The sequence below is a fragment of the Delphinus delphis genome, chromosome 1, assembly GCF_949987515.2.
Source record: "Delphinus delphis chromosome 1, mDelDel1.2, whole genome shotgun sequence".
Taxonomy (NCBI): domain Eukaryota; kingdom Metazoa; phylum Chordata; class Mammalia; order Artiodactyla; family Delphinidae; genus Delphinus; species Delphinus delphis.
The window spans coordinates 124,330,617-124,349,009 of NC_082683.1; the positions used below are offsets into that span (position 1 = coordinate 124,330,617).

The following is an 18,393-nucleotide window of genomic DNA, read 5'->3' on the forward strand; positions in this document are numbered from 1 at the left end:
CCCGAACCTCCTTTCCAAAGGTTCACGGTGCACATTAAAGCCTCTGACAAGTCCTGCAGGAAAGGAAGTGGTCTGAATTGATGTATAGTCAAGTGTTCCCTTCACTCACTTTACCGAAAAACCATGTTTTCCCTATAACGCTATTACTATTATTCAGAACTGGTGTCCTTTGTGAGATGGAGAAGGGCTGCTTTGTGTCAGTAGCATGAGAATCTGACGTAGGCTGGGAGGAAACCTCTGGAGAAAGCTCTGTGAGAACCTGGCATCCGACTATATACCTTAAGCTTCAGGAGGTACTTCATTCTAGTCAAATGACTAGATCAGTGGTTTTCAGACTTTAAAGTGGAGCACAACATTTAAAAGTAAAATCCCAATATAAAATACATTGCTAAAAAGAGGCTTAGCTGGACTTGGGGCCGCTGGCCTGGCCCCTCTTTGTTTGGCCTCCCCCGGGGCATTTTCTGCACCCCTGGGACAGAAAATGCAAGGTCTCCTCTGAGTGGAGAGAGGGCTGGACAAGCAGGGAGATGTCCCTAACACTCTAACATCCTTCCTGTGGCTCAATTTCTGCCTTTTCTTTTAGACGGATGTTCCCGGTCCTAAAGATTAGCGTCACGGGGCTGGACCCCAATGCCATGTACTCGCTCTTGCTGGACTTTGTCCCAACGGACAGTCACCGCTGGAAGTACGTCAATGGGGAATGGGTGCCCGCGGGCAAGCCAGAGGTCTCCAGCCACAGCTGTGTCTACATCCACCCGGACTCCCCCAACTTCGGGGCCCACTGGATGAAGGCGCCCATCTCCTTCAGCAAAGTGAAGCTGACCAACAAGCTCAACGGAGGTGGGCAGGTACGACTGTTGCCCGGCCACCCTAACCCCACTACACCAATCAAGAAATTTCAAGGGTGCATTTAGGCAATTAGGGGGTCCTCACCGACCTCTTCTCTCACGGAAGCCAATTATTCCCCGGAGTCCAAATGTGAACAGGAATAAACAGCTCTTAATTGGTGCTTTCAGTTTTTAATGGACTTCCTGATGTTAAGAGAGTGAGAGAGCCGCAGTAGTTTACTTAATCATCATCGGGGGGGCCTTTCAGAGTTTTGTCTTGTGTGTGGTGCTTTTTACCCAGCTGGGGAGGAGGGAGATGTTTGTGGGTACCAGGGTTTTGTTGTTCCCTCTCCCCTCTTTTTGGTGTAAGTGGCATGTTGGCAAGAGACAACTACCTTAATAAAAAGCTGCTTCGAAATGAAATAATTGCTCCCTCCACTTGGGTATTGTGATAATTATCAATAGAATATTGAATCAGCTTTGGGTTTTCAGAAAAAAATATCCAAACAAACCTTAAATAAGGAAGGTTTTATTTAAGGTCTCCAATTAGAGTAAACAAGATTTTGAGGCTTTTTATTCTTTTGTTTCCTCTGGTAGGATTGTGAACACTAGGGTACGGTGCAAGGTTGTTATTTGCTTTATAAAATGTAGACTGTTTTGGGGGATTAGAGACACAGCTGGGAGGAAGAGGTCTCATTCCCCCAGATTTCCCTTTGGTCAGCCTCTTAGCCCTCAGAGTTTTCACCCCTTCTCTGATCTCTGTGCTTACCTAGCTGGGACATAGGGGTTCTTGTTTTAAGAGCGGAAGTCATCCACCTAAGTCTTTGCAATATTCAGAAGGTTCCAGTTATTTATTAAAACAGGAAATTGAAAAGTAAACTATTATTCCCCCCCCCAGATTTCATAACATGAGATTTTCAATAAACCTCTGGTTTGAATCACCAAGAGTGGATTTTATGTAGCCGGCAGATGTCAGCCGTCATTATACTTTAGGTAATGCAGCCCGTGTCAGGATTTTGAGATATTAGGATTCTTTATAGGAAGAAAAACAGTATGTTTTAACAGAGCAAAATCCACATCATTGTGCTGAAAATGGGAGAGAAAAAAAAGGAAGCCAGGATTTTGGCAGAAAACGGAACACTCTTTAGACCAGCTCTTCCCTGGCAACCCACCCCTCACCCTGCTATAAGCATCTCCAAAGTTATGCTCCCTGAGAGCTTCTAAAAAATGTCCCCTCAGTAATTTCTCAGAGAGGTGGAGGCAGCTCGGGCGACCGGGGATTCGGTGTGTGTAGCCTTAAGGGAGGTGGGTGCTGAGCTTGCGACTAACCAAAGGCGCTGGGTCATCTGTCACTTGTGCCGCCCCAGGCTTTGCATGTCCTCTCTCTCCTTCCACCTCAACAGATAATGTTGAATTCTCTGCATAAATATGAACCCCAGGTTCACATAGTGCGTGTTGGAGGTGCCCATCGAATGGTGATGAACTGCTCCTTCCCTGAAACCCAGTTCATAGCTGTGACTGCCTATCAGAACGAGGAGGTGAGTGTGTGTGTGTGTGTGTGTGTGTGTGTGTGTAGATGTCACCTGGGAGAATGTGGTAGGATTGGGTGGTGGTGCTTTTGTTGCCATGACCAAGCATGGATGAAAGGTAGGTTTTCCAGGACTCAGATACACTCAGCAAAAATGAAGTTAAACAGTGCAGTAGTCGCTTTCCACACCCTCCTCCTCGTTTGCCAAAGGCCCGCCAGTGCTTCTTTTCCTGGTGCCAATAAGGCACAGCTGTGCATTGTAATACAATTAGCAGAAACTCAGAAGTCTTTGTTTCCGGGCCCTTGGCCTACAAAGAGCTGCGTGTCTCTCCTATTTTAAAGCAAATCTGTGGGAATTGATCCAATCGCGCATCTTCTTCGGGTTTGTGTGATGCTATCTGTCCCACTTGTTAGCTTTTTTGGAGCACATGTAGGTCTTTTCCTGCTTAACTTGAGCCCCTCTGGTGGTTAGAGCGGAGTAGCCAGAATCTGGTCTCCGTGAACTCTGTGGGAGCAGAATTATTTGGTCCATCCACATACTTTAGGAGTTTCTAGGCCTGCTGGTCACCAGGACACCTGATGGGCTGGATTCTTTTTGATTAAACTTAAAAATTTGTTTTACTGGAGTATAGTTGATTTACAATGTTGTTAATTTCTGCTCTACAGCAAAGTGATTCAGTTATACATATACATTCTTTTTTATATTCTTTTCCATTATGGTTTATCTCAGCATATTGAACATAGTTCCCTGTGCTCTACAGTAGGACCTTGTTGTTTATCCATTCTATATGTAATAGTTTGCATCTAACCCCAAACTCCCAATCTATCCCTCCCCCACCCCTAAACATTTTTTGTTTGTTTGTTTTTGGCGGTACGCGGGCCTCTCACTGCCGTGGCCTCTCCCGTTGTGGAGCACAGGCTCCAGACGCGCAGGCTCAGCGGCCATGGCTCACGGGCCCAGCCGCTCCGCGGCATGTGGGATCCTCCCGGACCGGGGCACGAACCCATGTCCCCTGCATCGGCAGGCGGACTCTCAACCACTGCGCCACCAGGGAAGCCCCTTAAAATTTTTTTTAATGGTAATACATGTTTATTAAAAAAAAAACCCCATGACAAACAAATAGTACAGAAGTATGTACAATGAAATAAAAAAATAAAAGGTAAAAATGTTCTCTTTCCTTCCTGCTTTATCAGTCCTACTCCCCTGGGGCACTACAAATAATAGCTTAGAGTGTGGTTTTTTTCCCCCACACATAGTATGCATTTATAAATATATATCAGTGTATAGATTTCCTCACACAAATTGGTTCATGTTCACATTACTCTGCAATTACTTTTCTCTCTGTATTTAACAGTATATTATGAATATCTTTCTATGTAATTAGATTCAGGCTTATCTCCTTTTCTGAAATGCCTGCAAAGGATATATATACCATATTTCAGGCAATCAGTTCCCCACCAATGGACATTTAGGTCTTTCCAGTTGTTTTATTTTCTATGATGAATAATACTGCAGAGAATATTAAGCACCCAGAAATGGAATTGTTCTGTTGAGGAGAGTGTGTGTTTAGAACTGTGATAGACAACACCCCAACAACTCCCTCCAAAGGGCATATCCATTTACAATCCCCACACCATTCTCAACATCTGTGATTACCTACTTTTTCAGCTTTGATAATTCGATAGGGCAGAAAAAAATGGTATCTCATTGTTGCTTTAATTTGCATTTCTTTATTTGGAAGCTTTTTTTTTTGTGGTACGCGGGCCTCTCACTGCTGTGGCCTCTCCCGTTGCGGAGCACAGGCTCCGACGCGCAGCTCCAGCGGCCATGGCTCACGGGCCCAGCCGCTCCGCGGCATGTGGGATCCTCCCGGACCGGGGTACGAACCCGCATCCCCTGCATCGGCAGGCGGACCCTCAACCACTGCGCCACCAGGGAAGCCCTCTTGGGAAGCTTTAAAAGATTTTTGGCATCCCACCCAGCCAACTGAGTCAGAATCTCCAGTGACGGTGCCCAGAATCTGTAGTTTTAAGAGTCCCCTTAAAGGATTCTGATAATCATCCAGGTTTGGAAACTGCTGCCTTAGTGCCTACAGGTGAAATTAGTTGCAGATTTAACTCACGCTACAGATGTGCAGGGAAATGTAATTTCTCTTCTATAGGTAATCTGGCCTCTTAGCTGAGCCCCTCCAGCAGGTCAGTGGGAAGAGAAATTAACTAAATATCTCTTAATTTAAATAGGCCCTCAAGTACTGTTCAGTTTTTACAGGCTGAACCACTTTGTTCATCAGATTGCCCTCCTCCCTCTGCTACTCTCTGTAGGATGGAGTCTGGGTCTATGAGGGGAGGGTGGGCTTTTGCAATTTTGGAAAGTAGGGAGGAGTTGGGGACCCCATCCTGGCCTCCTCTGGCCTCCGGGCAATGCCCCTTATCCACTTACATGCTGCCTGCTCTCTTAGTGCGTGGCTGGTGGAATCTATCGTCTGGTTGCCCTCTGGGTAAGTGCTCAGAAGCTTTTCCTAGACATGGGCTGGACAGTTCCCTCTGAACTACAAGCAGGGCTAAGGCCACACCTCCAGCAAGCTACCAGCCTGATGCTGTAATTCTGGTCTTGAACATGCCTCAGGGGAATCAAGCTCAGGAAAATCTAACCTCAGAGCCTCCGTCTCCTGATGACGGATCCCTGCCAATTTGATGTAGATGCACCCTGAGAGGAGAGTGGCCACAGGGGTGGATAAGGGAGCCAAAATCTTCCTTTATTCAGCAAATATTTGCTGAGTATTACTACATGCTGGTAATACTGCACTGTCCTCAAGGCACTTAAATCCCAGTGGGGAGAGATGAAAACCAAACATATATATATATTTGGTCAGATGGCTCTGAAGAAAAATGAAGCAGGCTAAGGCCAGGGGGATAAAGAGTGACAGTGGTTGGAAGTGATAGTTTGCTTTTTGTGTTAACATGGCCCAAAGGGTAAGTGATTATTTAAGAGTTAGGGAGTTGCTACTAGTCCGTACTCAAGACTCTGGAGGCAGGTTCTCACCTGTATAACTCTCCTCTGTGTCTCAGTGACTGGAAAACTAACTGACAGATGGTAGGTGTTCAATTGTTGTTGAAAAGAATGAATGAGTAACGGAATGAATGCTGGGTTTGGCACATAAGGCTTGTGCATGTCTAATGCTTTGTCCTTTCTTTGCTCACTTTATACTATATTTGGCATTTTTACCACATGTGACGATAAAACGTTTCTTGTTGGACAGTGCAATAGTGATTTTGTGCAGAAGTAAGCAAAGAGACATGGAGAGGGAGAAAAAAAGAGAAAGGAGAATTATTCTGATTTTACAGAAATTCACAGGTGAAGATAAAGGGTTCTGTCTGCCCATGCATGTTCTACTTTCACTAACACTTCTTGTCTTTGTAAACACAAGATAACAGCTCTCAAAATCAAGTACAACCCTTTTGCCAAAGCCTTCTTGGATGCTAAGGAAAGGTGAGTAGAGAAATTTCAGTGAAATCTTATGATTTCTGTAAATGTGAAATTTATAATCATCTTAAAAGGAACTAACTAGTAGCACTTGCATTACCTTTGATAGAAGCATGTTTTTAATATTCAATTCAATGTCCAACAAAATCAGCAAAATAGAACAAACTCATAATTACCTGTCCCTTATAATATGGGTCCAGGAGATCCCGGAACTGGCCATGTTTCATTAGCCCTGTTTTACTACAGATTCTTAAAAGTAGTACAATCCCATTAAAAAAAATGAGTGATTTAAATTTTTAATAATTCACTCTGTCTTTCTTACAATTATCTGAATAATATGATTTCAATAAGTTTTTTTTAAAAAACTAGATTTCACCTAGGAAAGGTGAGTAATTCATATGAGATATTCGTAAAGGTGAGAGGCTCATGTCTTTCAGGTCTGAGAGAAGAGAAGTCAGAGACTTTTGGGGGTGTGAATGATTTCCTTTGAAGTGTTCAGATTTTATTGTCTGTTTCAAATCTTTACACTAACTCCTATAACTGTCTAATTTTTCCTTTTCATCTTAAAGGCTCTAGATTAATAGACAGATATTTACAGTGATGCGTCACAGGGGTCTGTGCTGTCAATACTTGATTTAATTTTGACTATGTAGAAGAAATAACTTTTTCAGATAAGAAAAGGAGTATAATAAAAAAAAAATTAGGACTTTGAGTGAGAGATTGTAGCTTTGAGTCCTGGCTTTGCCATTTCCTGGCTTGCATAAGTCAGTTTACTTTTCTGGGACCCATTTTTTAAATCTGCGAAATGGGCGTAGTAATACTCTCTCACAGGATCATTGGTGGATCTAGCATATCACAGATGTGATTGTGCCCTGAAGTCCTATGCAAATCTTAGCTATTGTTATTGTTGCTTGAATTTTGTCAGCAGGAGCACTGATCACAAATCAGTAAGATCAAGCTAAATAGGGATAGGTGTAAATAAGGTAAACTGGAGTGACTATAAAATTGCAATTCAAATAGCAGTTGCACAAGTAGGTAAAGTAGGAGAAGGATATTGTGGGAAAGATAATAACTTTGAGGGAAAAAAAGGTGTTTGATTTTCTTATTCCAAGAAATGTATTGCTCTCCAAAGAGAATCTTGGGTGTACTTGATACGAGACTTGTATAATAAGCTGGACAGCCATGGTGCACTCTCATTGCTCTTTCAGGAACCACCTCAAAGACGTTCCGGAAGCTATGTCTGAGAGCCAGCATGTGGCCTATTCTCACTGTGAGTTGGGTGAACACTGGGTGGGAGAGGCCTGGGGCTACACAAGGAGCATCTCCACCGCACTCAGACTTTTTACCTGTCATGACTGCTTCAGGCTTGTCCCAAATCTGCTATCAAGACCCAACAGGTTATTTCTTCCACTCAAGACAAGTATATTCCCTTGCAAGAATTCCCAGAGAGAACCAGTGCTCATGGGGGGCTTACTCAAATCCTAGGCAGGAGAGAAGAATGGAAATAGTAAATTTCTTAGACTCTCGTTTTAGTGTCAGTGAGGCTAAAGAGCTCGTAAAAATGCATTCTGGGTGTACCTCCTACCCTTACACTCCGCTCGCGCCTCTCTGTTTTGGATTTCTCTTGTTCTTAGTGCTTGCTAGTTTTTGAGTTGGTCGCTGTTGCAATGCCTCAGGAAGGCTATCGCTTTGCATATGAGGAAGCTTCTGCATTTGTTGACTGGAAAGCTGCAGTATTAGTGGAGTAATATACCTGGGATTCTGCAGGTAGGTTGGATGTTCCTGACAGGGTGCCACTCTCTCCATGTCTCAGATCAGAGAGAAGGTCCCATGGTGGAGCAGGTCCTCTAAACCTGCAACAGTAACACACAGTCAGTGGCATCAGTGTCTGAGATACTCTTTAATTTAGATGATAGTGGCTTGCTAGGATTCCTTCTGCAGTTTTCCAGCTATGGTATTCCTCACTCTTCTCCTTCCCCTAAACCTCAGTGCATTTTTCGTTGCAGAAGTGGCAGTATGGCCCCATGAAGAGAAGCAGCTCTCAGAAAAGCATTTAAAAAAACTTTTCTCAGGAGTCTTTTTTTTTTGTCTAGTTACCATCTGTCACCATAGAAAATTATTACAATATTATTGACTATATTCCCTATGCTGTACATTTCATCCTCATGACTCATTTGTGACTGGAAGTTTGTACCTCTTAATCTCCCTCACCTATTTATTTCCTCCCCACCCCCCTCTTCTCTGGTAATCACCTGTTTGTTCTCTGTATCTATGAGTCCGTTCTGCTTTGTTATGTTTGCTCATTTATTTTGTTTTTTAGATTCCACGTGTAAGTGAAATCATATGGTATTTAACTTTTTAAATCTGACTTATTTCACTTAGCATAATACCCTGTAGGTCCTTCCATGTTGTTGCAAGATTTCATTCTTTTTTATGGCTGAGTAATATTTCACTATATCTCTATCTATCTATCTATCTACAGATATAGATAGTTCTAGATATATCTATATCTGTATCTCTTCTTTATCCATTCATCTCTTGATGGTCACTTAAGTTGCTTCCATATCTTAGCTATTGTAAATAATGCTGCAATGAACATAAGGGTGCATATATCTTTTCCAATTAGTGTTTTTGTTTTCCTTGGAAAAATACTGAGAAGTGGAATTGCTGGATTGTACAGTAGTTTTATTTTTAATTTTTTTAACTTAATTTTTTAAAAAAATTATTTATTTGGCTGTGTCAGGTCTTAGTTGTGGCACACAGGATCTTCGCTGCAGCATGCAGGATCTTTCATTGTGGCACACGGGCTTCTCTCTAGCTGTGACGTGCAGGCTCTAGGGTGTGCGGGCTCAGCAGTTGTGGTGCATGAGCTTAGTTGCCCTGCGGCATGTGGGATCTTAGTTCCCCAACCAGGGATTGAACCCACGTCCCCTGCATTGGAGGGTGGATTCTTAACCACTGGACCACCAGAGAAGTCCCTATTTTTAATTTTTTGAGGAAACTCCATACTGTTTTCCATAGTGGCTATACCAGTTTACATTCCTGCCAACCACTCACAAGGGTTCCATTTTCTCCACATCCTCACAAACACTTATTATTTTTTTGAAAATAGCCATTCTGACAGGTGTGAGCTAATATCTCATTGTGGTTTTGATTTGCATTAATCTGATAATTAATGATGTTGAGCATCTTTTCATGTGTCTGTTGCCCATCTGTAGGTCTGCTTTGGAAAAATGTCTCTTCAGTTCCTCTTCCAATTTTTCAGTTGGCTTGTTTGCTTTTTTGATGATTAGTTGTATGAGTTCTTTGTATATTTTGGATATTAACCAGATATATAATTTGCAAATATCTTCTCTCATTCAGTAGGTGGCCTTTTTTGTTTTTTCTCTGTGCAAAAGCTTTTTAGCTTGATGTAGTCTCATTTGTTTATTTTTGCTTTTGTTTCCCTTTCCTGAGAAGACAGATCCAAAATATATATATATATATAGCTAAGACCGATGTCAAAAGAGTTTACTGCCTATGTTTTTTCCTATGAATTTTATGCTTTCAGGCCTTCCATTTAAGTCTTTAATCCATTTTGAGTTTATTTTTGTATATGATATGAGAAAGTAGTCCAGTTTGATTCTTTTTCATGTAGCTGTCTAGTTTTCCCAGCACCACTTTTTGAAAAGGCTATCTTTTCCCCATTGTATATTCTTGCCTCTTTTGTCATAGATTAATTGATCATGTAAGTGTAGGTTTATTTCTGGGCTCTCTATTCTGTTTCATTGAAGTATGTGTCTGTTTTTGTGCCAGAGCCATACTGTTTTGATCATTGTAGCTTTGCAGTTTAGTTTGAAATCAGGGAGCATGATACCTCCAGCTTTGTTCTTCTTTCTCAAGATTGATTTGGCTATTCAAGGTCTTTTGTGTTTCCATAAAAATTTTAGAATTATTTGTTTTTGTTCTGTGAAAATTATCTTTGGTATTTTGACAGGGATTGCACTGAATCTGTAGATTGCCTTGGGTTGCATGGTCATTTTAACAATATTAATTACTTCAATCCATGAACATGGTGTGTCTTTCCATTTGTTTGCGTTATCTTCACTATCTTTCATCAGTGTCTTACAATTTTCCAAGTACAGATCTTTTACCTCCTTGGTTAGATTTATTCCTAGATATTTTATTCTTTTTGATACAATTATAAATGGGATTGTTTTCTTTATTTCTCTTTCTGATAGTTCATTGTTAGTGTATAGAAATAACAGATTTCAGTATATTATTTTTGTATCCGGCAACTGTACTGAATTCATTTATTAGTTTTAGTAATTTTTTGGTGGTGTCTTTAGAATTTTCATTATATAGTATCATCTGCAAACAGTGACAGTTTTACTTCTTCCTTTCAAATTTGGATTCCTTTTATTTCTTTTTCTGGTCTGATTGCTGTGATGGACTTCCAATAATATGGTGAATAAAAGTGGCAAGGGTGGGCACACTTGTCTTGTTCCTGATCTTAGAGAAAATGCTTTCAGCTTTTCATCATTGAGTATGATGTTAGCTGTGGGCTTGTCAATATATGGTCTTAATATGTTGAGGTATGTTCCCACTATGCCCACTTTGTTAAAAGTTATTATCATAAATGGATGTTGTATTTTGTCAAAAGCTTTTTTTTTACCTCTATGCAGATGATCATATGATTTTTATTTTTCAGTTTATTAATGTGTATCACATTCATTGATTTATAGATATCAAACCATCCTTGCATCTCTGGGATAAATCCTACTTGATCATGATATATAATCCTTTTTATATACTGTTGAATTTAGTTTGTTAATTTTTTGGAGCATTTTTACATCTATGTTCATCAGAGATATTGGCCTGTAATTTTCTTTTTTGTTGTTTTTTCCTTTTTGTTTTGTTTTGTAATTTTCTTGTTTGTGGTGCTTTTGTCTGGTTTTGGTATCAGGGTGATGCTGGACTCATAGAATGAGTTCAGAAGCATTCCTTCCTCTTCAGCTTTTGGGATAGTTGAGAAGGATAGGTGTTAACTTTTTTAAATATTTGGTAGAATTAAACTGTAAAGTGATCTGGTCCTGGACTTTTGTTTGTTGGGAGTTTTTTGATTACTGATTCAATTTCATTACTGGTAATCAATTTGTTCATATTTTCTATTTCTTCCTGATTCAGTCTTGGGAGATTGTACATTTCTAGAAATTTATCCATAGAAAAAGCACTTTTTATGTGACCTGGAATAAAAAGCACTTTTGTATAGGATAGTATCACATGTGGAACCATACCTTTTCAAAGTTCATATGTTGTAGTCTTCTTAGTAAGCTTCTTAAGGTATATACCTTACATGCGGCAAACTACATGGACAAAAGTCCAGTTCTGTGGGACCACTTGCCTAGCTTTGCTCACTGGACACCTGAATCTTGATCTGTTGTTCAGGTAGGGATCCCTTGGGCCATGTGTCTATACAAAAATGAGAAAATGAAGATAACAAAAGGATTTGTTGAGAATGACTGACATACATTTTGTAATATGAATTCTGTACAATTTGCTTACTTATACTTAAAAAGTATTAAGCAAATGGTTTTTAATAAAAGTTCCATTTCCATATTACTGACAATCCCTAGTCAATATTCTTAAGGAACATCTCTGGTGTGTCTGAATCCTTATCTGTGGGCCCCTCAGTTGAGAGCTAGTTGGTGAAAGTATGTGCTTCTTGTTCCAGGGCCTGTATTACTAAGTCTCAATCTTTTCCCATGAATTCACTTGAAGTAGAGCCTTCTATTCAGAATGTTCAATAAATTTTTTTTATTGTGGCAAAAAACCATGACATAAAATGCACCCTCACAACAATTTCCACATGTACAGTATAATATTGTTAACCACAGGCACATTTTAGTGCAACAGATTCCCAGAACCACCTGCCCACCCCCCGCCCCCATTCCTGCATGACTGAAACTACATATATTCACCAAACTACATCTCTTCACATCTCCCGCTCCACAAAGCCCCTGGCTACCACTGTTCTACTTTCTATCTCTATTTGCATATCCTTTAGATACCTAGCGTAAGAGGAATCATGCAATATTTGTTTTTTTGTGACTGGCTTCTTTTGCTTAGCCTAATGTCCCTCAAGGCTCATCCATGTTGTATCATATGACAGGATTTCCTTCTTTTTTAAGGCTGAAATAATATTTACTTGCATGTATATACCAAATTTGCTTATCCAATAACCTGTTGTTGGTCATTTAGATTACTTCTACCTCTTGGCTACTGTGAATAATGCTGCAGTGAACACAGGTTTGCAAATGTCTTTAATTCTCTTGGATATATACCCAGAAATGGGATTGGTGGATCATGCAGTACTTCTGTGTTTAATTTTTTAAGGAAACTCCATAGTGTTTTCCATGACAGCTGCACCATTCTGCATTCCCACCAGCAGTTCACAGGGTTCTAATTTCTTCACATTCTCACCAGCACTTGCTGTTTCCTATTTTGTTTTTTTGGTTTTTGGATAATGGCCATCTTAATAGTATGATGTGATATCTAGTTTTGATTTGCATTTCGCTGATGAATAGTGATGTTGAACATCTTTTCATATACTTATTGGTCATTTGTATATCTTTGGAGAAATGTCTATTCGAGTCCTTTTCTCATTTTTAATTGGAGTTTTGTTGTTGTTTTTATTGTTGAGTTGTAGGAGTTCTTTATATATTCTAGACATTAATCCCTTATCAGATATATAGTTTGCCAATATTTTCTTCCATTCGGTAGATTTCCTTTTCACTCTGTTGACTGCTTCTTTTGCTGTGCAGAAGTTTTAAAGTTTGACATAGTTTGTCTATTTTTGCTTTTGTTGTCTGTGTTTTGGTGTCGTATCCAAGATATCATTGCCAAATCCAATTTCATGAAGTTTTCTCCTGTGTTTTCTTCTAGAAGTTTTATAGGTCTTACATTTTTTTATTTATTTGTTTTAAGTTAAGTTAAATTTTTTATATGGTGTAATATAAGAGTTAAACTTCTTTCTTTTGCATGTGGATATCACCGGATACTAAAATTCATATAGACTCTCAAAGAACCCCAAATAGCCAAAACAATCCTGAGAAATAAGAACAAAGCTAGAGGCCTCACACTTCCTGATTTCAAAACACATTACAAAGCTACAATACTCTAAATAGTATGGTACTGGCATAAAGACATATAGACCAATGGAAGAATAGAGAGCCTAGAAATAAACCCTGCTTATATGGTCAAATAATTTTCAACAAGGGTGCCAAGTTACATGATGGGGAAAGGATAGTCTCTTCAGCAAATGGTGTTGGGAATCTGTTGCACTAAAATGTGCCTGTGGTTAACAATATTATACTGTACATGTGGAAATTGTTGTGAGGGTGCATTTTATGTCATGTGTTTTTGCCACAATAAAAAAAATTTAGTGAACGTTCTGAATAGAAGGCTCTACTTCAAGTGAATTCATGGGAAAAGATTGAGACTTAGTAATACAGGCCCTGGAACAAGAAGCACATACTTTCACCAACTAGCTAGAATACTAGAATTTTAGTATTGCTTTACGTTTCTGACAAAAATGCCATTGGGATTTTGATAAAGATTGCTTTGGGTAGTATGAACATTTTAATAATATTAAGTCTTCCATTCCATGAACATAGGATGTCTTTCCACTTATTTGTATCTTCTTTAATTTCTTTCATCAATGTTTAGTAGTTTTCAGTGTACAAGTCTTTTGCCTCCTTGGTAGAGTTTATTCCAAAGTACTTTCCTCTTTTCAATGCTATTCTAAATGGAATTGTTTTCTTAGTTTACTTTTCAGATTGTTCATGGTTAGTGTGTAGAAATGCAACTGATTTTTGTGTGTTGATTTTGTATCCTGCAACTTTGCTGAATTTGTTTGTTAGTTCCAAAAGTTTTTTTTTGTGTGTGAAATATTTAGGGTTTTCTACATAGAAGATTGTGTCATCTGTGAACAGAGATAATTTTATTCTTCCTTTCCAATTCAGATGCTTTTTCTTTCTTTCTTTTCCTTTTTTCCAGTTTGCTCCAGCACTATGTTGAATGGAAGTGGTGAGAGTGGATATTCTTGTCCTGTTCATGATCTTAGAGAAAAACTTTCAGTTTTTTACCATTGAGTATGATGTTAGCTGTGGGCTTGTCCCATATGGCCTTTATTATGTTGAGGCAATTTCCTTGTATTCTATGTTTGTTGAGTGTTTTTATTATGATAGGGTGTTAACTTTTGTCATATGCTTTTTCTGCATCAATTGAGATGGTCATTCACAAACACATTTCTGTGAAATATTTTGCAGTTTTCCAAAATGTGTCACAAGATTCTTGTCAAGTTGTCTAGCCAGCTCTCTCTCTTTTTGCTTTCAGAATCCTCTTTGTGGGGTGGTGACGGGAGGGATCATGTCTCCTCATTCTTGGAGTGAGAACTAAAGATACCTTCCCACTGGGCAGAAACAGAGAGGCCTTCACTCTTTCTGGGTAACCAAATTAAACATTTGGTAGCTGTAGATCAGTGAGTAGGATATACATCTAACACCTCCTTCTTAGATTGACTTTTAATTTAACCCAATTAAGTCAGAAGCAACTTAACTTTTGCACTTCTATTGACTTGTCCATTCAAATAATATTTTATATAGCTGTGATTCCACAGTATTTCTTAAGAGGTTTTGCAAACTTTGATAGGACCCGTCATCCACTTCCAAAGAAACCAACTTTGCTTCTTCATCCACTTCCAAAGAAGCCAACTTTGCTGCTAACATAGAAGGGGAGTGGCAGTGGGGGTGGTGGTATGTAACTCCACATGGACAGACATTGTGTCATTCACACAGAAACATAACTATGCAAAGTGGCTGGTAACCTGATTTTGGTGTGGAAGTTCAGAGTCATTCTCTGTGTCTTCCTCTTGTCTCTTCTAGTGGGAGGCTGGATCTTTTCCAATCCGGATGGAGTATGCACAGCAGGAAACGCCAATTACCAGTATGCTACTCCTTTGCCTCTGTCTGCTCCCCACACCCACCATGGCTGTGAGCACTATTCTGGCCTCCGAGGACACCACCGGCAGGCTCCATACCCTTCTGCGTACATGCACAGAAACCACTCTCCCTCAGGTGTGTGATTCTGCTAATTAAACCCTTGGGGGTGTGGGTGTCGGTGGTGGTGGTGAGAAATGGATAAACAGCTAGAAATGGGGAAATATCTGAAGATAGAATCCCTTTCATCTAATATATATAAAATTATTGTGTATTAATATTTTAATTTTTTATTTTATATACTAATAGTTGATTATATAGTTACAACATTATTAGTGTTTTGTAATTACTTCAAATAATTACAAAAACGGGGAGACACCCAGTTTCTAATGGTTGTGAAAGTCCTCCTCCCAGGGCGCTGGTGTACTGGGCAGTTTCAGGCTGCATCTCTAAAAGCCAAGTTAAGCCGTGGGACTCTGAGACGCTCAGCTCATTGCCCTCACATGGCTCTTTTCTACATTTGCAGTGTATGGCTCAGTCCAGGGAATACTGGGCCCAGTATTGGAGAGCTATTAAGAAGGTCTCTGGGAAGGTGGATGACTCAACATCCTTGCTTTGGTCTGATTCAGTTGGAGGCGTGCAAATTCAACCTTGATAATTTTTGCAGTCTGATTAGTTTTTAAGCTGATGCTGTTGTTTGTGCAGTTTCTTCCTCATTGGCTGCTGCCTTGTCTGCCTTGGCCTCGTGTAAGCCCAGATCTTGCCTGGTTATTAGATTCGTATGAAGGAAGGGAGACATGAAACCAAGGGTTGATTTCTCATTCAGTTATTCATGCAGCAAATATTTATTGAGGGTTGACTATGAGCCAGGTTTTGTCCATGAACAAAATAAATTAATACCTACCTCTCAAAGAGATTCTATTCTCATATGGGGGGACTGACACTAAATGAAACAAATAGGTAAAGTTCATGGCATGGGAGATGGAGGAGAGTGTTAAAGTTCCAGCCTCAGGGACACTCTGAGCTCTGTACCTGCAGAGGGCTTTGCTGGTCACCAGGTATCTGTCCCTGTGCCCCATCACCTGCTACTCTCGGCAGCCTCGATAGCTGCTGCCAGGAAGGGAGAAAATGTAGGTTAATGTATCAGAAACTGAGCAGGGTTCTCATCTACTTTCTGGTTCTTTCCCATGGTCAGCACACAAAACACATCTTCTGAGCAAATGCTATGCACCAGGCACTCTTCTAGGCAGTGGGGCTAGGAAGGTGATTAAGGTCTAATTTCTTCCCTGAAGGAGCTCAGTGCTACATGAATACATAAATAATTAATCCTAATACAACGTAGTGAGAGCTCTAATGTGGTCCTCGGACCTGCAGCATCTCCTGGGAACTTGTTAGAAATGCAGGCTCTCAGGTTCTCCTTCTGAAAGAGTCTTCAGTTTAACAAGATCCCCAGGTGATTCCTATGCACATTAAAGTTTGAGAAACATTCTATAGAACACACAAGTCAAGGTGCTATGGGAATGAAGGAAAAAGAGCAGCTAGATCTACCCAGACGGCTTAGCGTTTAAGTTGAGATTTGAAGAATAAATAGAAAAGGACAGGGGTGGGAGAGGGCAGGGGTGAAAGAGAGATGACATGGGACACAGGCAGAGGTGAAGGGCATTCCAGGTGAGAGAGTGGTATGAGCAAAGACACAGAAGGAGGAGAGAACCTAGGTTGTCTGGGGAATAGTTTGGGAAAAGAGTGTAGAGGGAGGGGGTGGCGAGGTGGTGGATGAAAGAGCTGAAGCTGAGGAAGTTGCAAGGGCCACATCATGAAAAGGAGTGACGTGGCCAGAGATATACATGGAATCCTCTTCCTCTCTTTCCTTTTTCCCCTCCTTCCTCCCCTCCTTCTTCTCCTTCTTCCTCTCTATTGTATAGGCACTATTTATGCAAATGGCGATTCAAAGACAGAAGGCACTATTCTTGAGATGTTTAAATCTCCTTGGGGTTGCTGAGAAGATAGGTCCTGGTCCTCAGAATCTCATCTGGGACACTGGTGGTCCTTAGGCTTGTCCTGAGATGATGACATGGCCCATTTTAAAGGGGAGGTGAGTGCGGTGACATGAGCTAGATCTGTGTCATAAAGGACAAATCCTCCCACCTATCTGAGCCTCATCTATAAAATGGCGATGAGTCGTCACTGTTGTGAACATTAAGAGATGAGCGGTACGTGACATATGGCTGCCACTGAATTAACCTAAGCTCCACACTCCTTTCTGTGGCCTTCAGAAAAGATGAACAACTGTTGGCACATGTGGCACAGGCCATGGTTATATTTTGACCTAGGATAATGTCATTGGTCACCATCTTTATGTTTTCCATGCTCCATCGATTGAACTGTTGTTATTTCCCAAAAGTGAATTTGATAGAAAGCCCCAGCAATAATCTGCAAGTTTTCTCTGGAGCCGACAGCTGGACTTCCTTACCCTCCACACCCCACGCCAGCATCCTGTCTGTACCTCACACCAGCGGACCGATCAATCCAGGGCCTAGGTAAGCCCAACACCAGCAACTTGCTCATTGGTCTTGAGGGTTGACTTCAGCACTGGGGACTCGAGTTCATTCTTTTTCCTGGAGTGGCTTGGTCTAAGCTATTGTCCTGACTTCTAAGCCACTAGGAAGTAGAAGTAACGACAGGATCAACCTGTCATCCCTGGAGGAAGGGTGGTGGGAAGGCACGTGCTCAGTCATGTACTCTTTTCTTTGTAGCTTCCGTATTTTATTTTTAGAAGGGAAAAGATATTATGGCCTGGAATCATTTATCTCGAACCAGGAAGAAATACTGTGAACTGTGGTGGTAGCAGATAGATACCGAATATTGGGAAACTGAAGGGGAAACGTGTAAATACACACTGAGAATTCAAGACCCTTGATTGTCCATATCCTTACAAGCTGTTCATTCTAACAGGGGGACAGCTTTTGGGTGTCCGGGCCTCAACCCAGGCAATAGGAGGCAATAGGGCTGAGTGCAGCTTGTAGGACCCATAGCATACCTCTCACACCAGAGACCTGCATTCAGTTCTGACTGGAAATCCGCGTGGTGGAGGGGAAAGGGAAGGGGCCTGGGGTCTGACAAATGTGGGCTTGAGCCCCAGTTTGACTCCTTATTGACTTTGTGACTTTGGGCAATTTTCTTAGCCTCACTGAGCTTCAGCTCTCTTATCTGTAACATGGCAATAATGTGAGCTACCCTGTAGGGTATGGTGAGCACCCAAATTAGAAAAAGCATTATAATGCAGTGTAAGCAGTAACATTCTATCAATATATACACGTCAGCTGTTACGTTCAATGTAAGTATGCAGAATTTTGAGAAGGTCCAAAAGGGGATTCAAAATGAAAAGATGTCCCCATCCTTTATTTTTGGCGGTGGAGGGGGCAGATGGTAGATGACTTATGACTTGCAGGTCTAGAAAAAGTTTGGGGAAGGTAGAACTTTGATCCACAGCAGTGCGTCTCACACTTTAATGTGCATTAGAATCACCTGGGATGTTGTTCAACTGTACAGTCTGATTAATAGGTTTGGGTTGAGGCC

General features: G+C 40.8%; 2 protein-coding genes across 2 annotated transcripts in view; both read left to right on the plus strand.

Annotated features, from left to right (window-relative positions):
- The window catches only part of SFT2D2 (SFT2 domain containing 2), a 361,103-nt gene that overhangs the window by 58,604 nt on the left and 284,106 nt on the right, over positions 1 to 18,393 (plus strand). The gene's annotated exons all lie outside the window — the stretch shown is intronic.
- The window catches only part of TBX19 (T-box transcription factor 19), a 28,479-nt gene that overhangs the window by 6,725 nt on the left and 3,361 nt on the right, over positions 1 to 18,393 (plus strand). The window contains exons 2-7 of the mRNA XM_060009261.1: positions 584 to 848; positions 2,231 to 2,365; positions 5,784 to 5,845; positions 7,048 to 7,109; positions 14,764 to 14,955; positions 17,219 to 17,354. Coding sequence (XP_059865244.1) covers positions 584 to 848; positions 2,231 to 2,365; positions 5,784 to 5,845; positions 7,048 to 7,109; positions 14,764 to 14,955; positions 17,219 to 17,354 — 852 coding nt within the window. The remainder of the gene's footprint in view (positions 1 to 583; positions 849 to 2,230; positions 2,366 to 5,783; positions 5,846 to 7,047; positions 7,110 to 14,763; positions 14,956 to 17,218; positions 17,355 to 18,393) is intronic.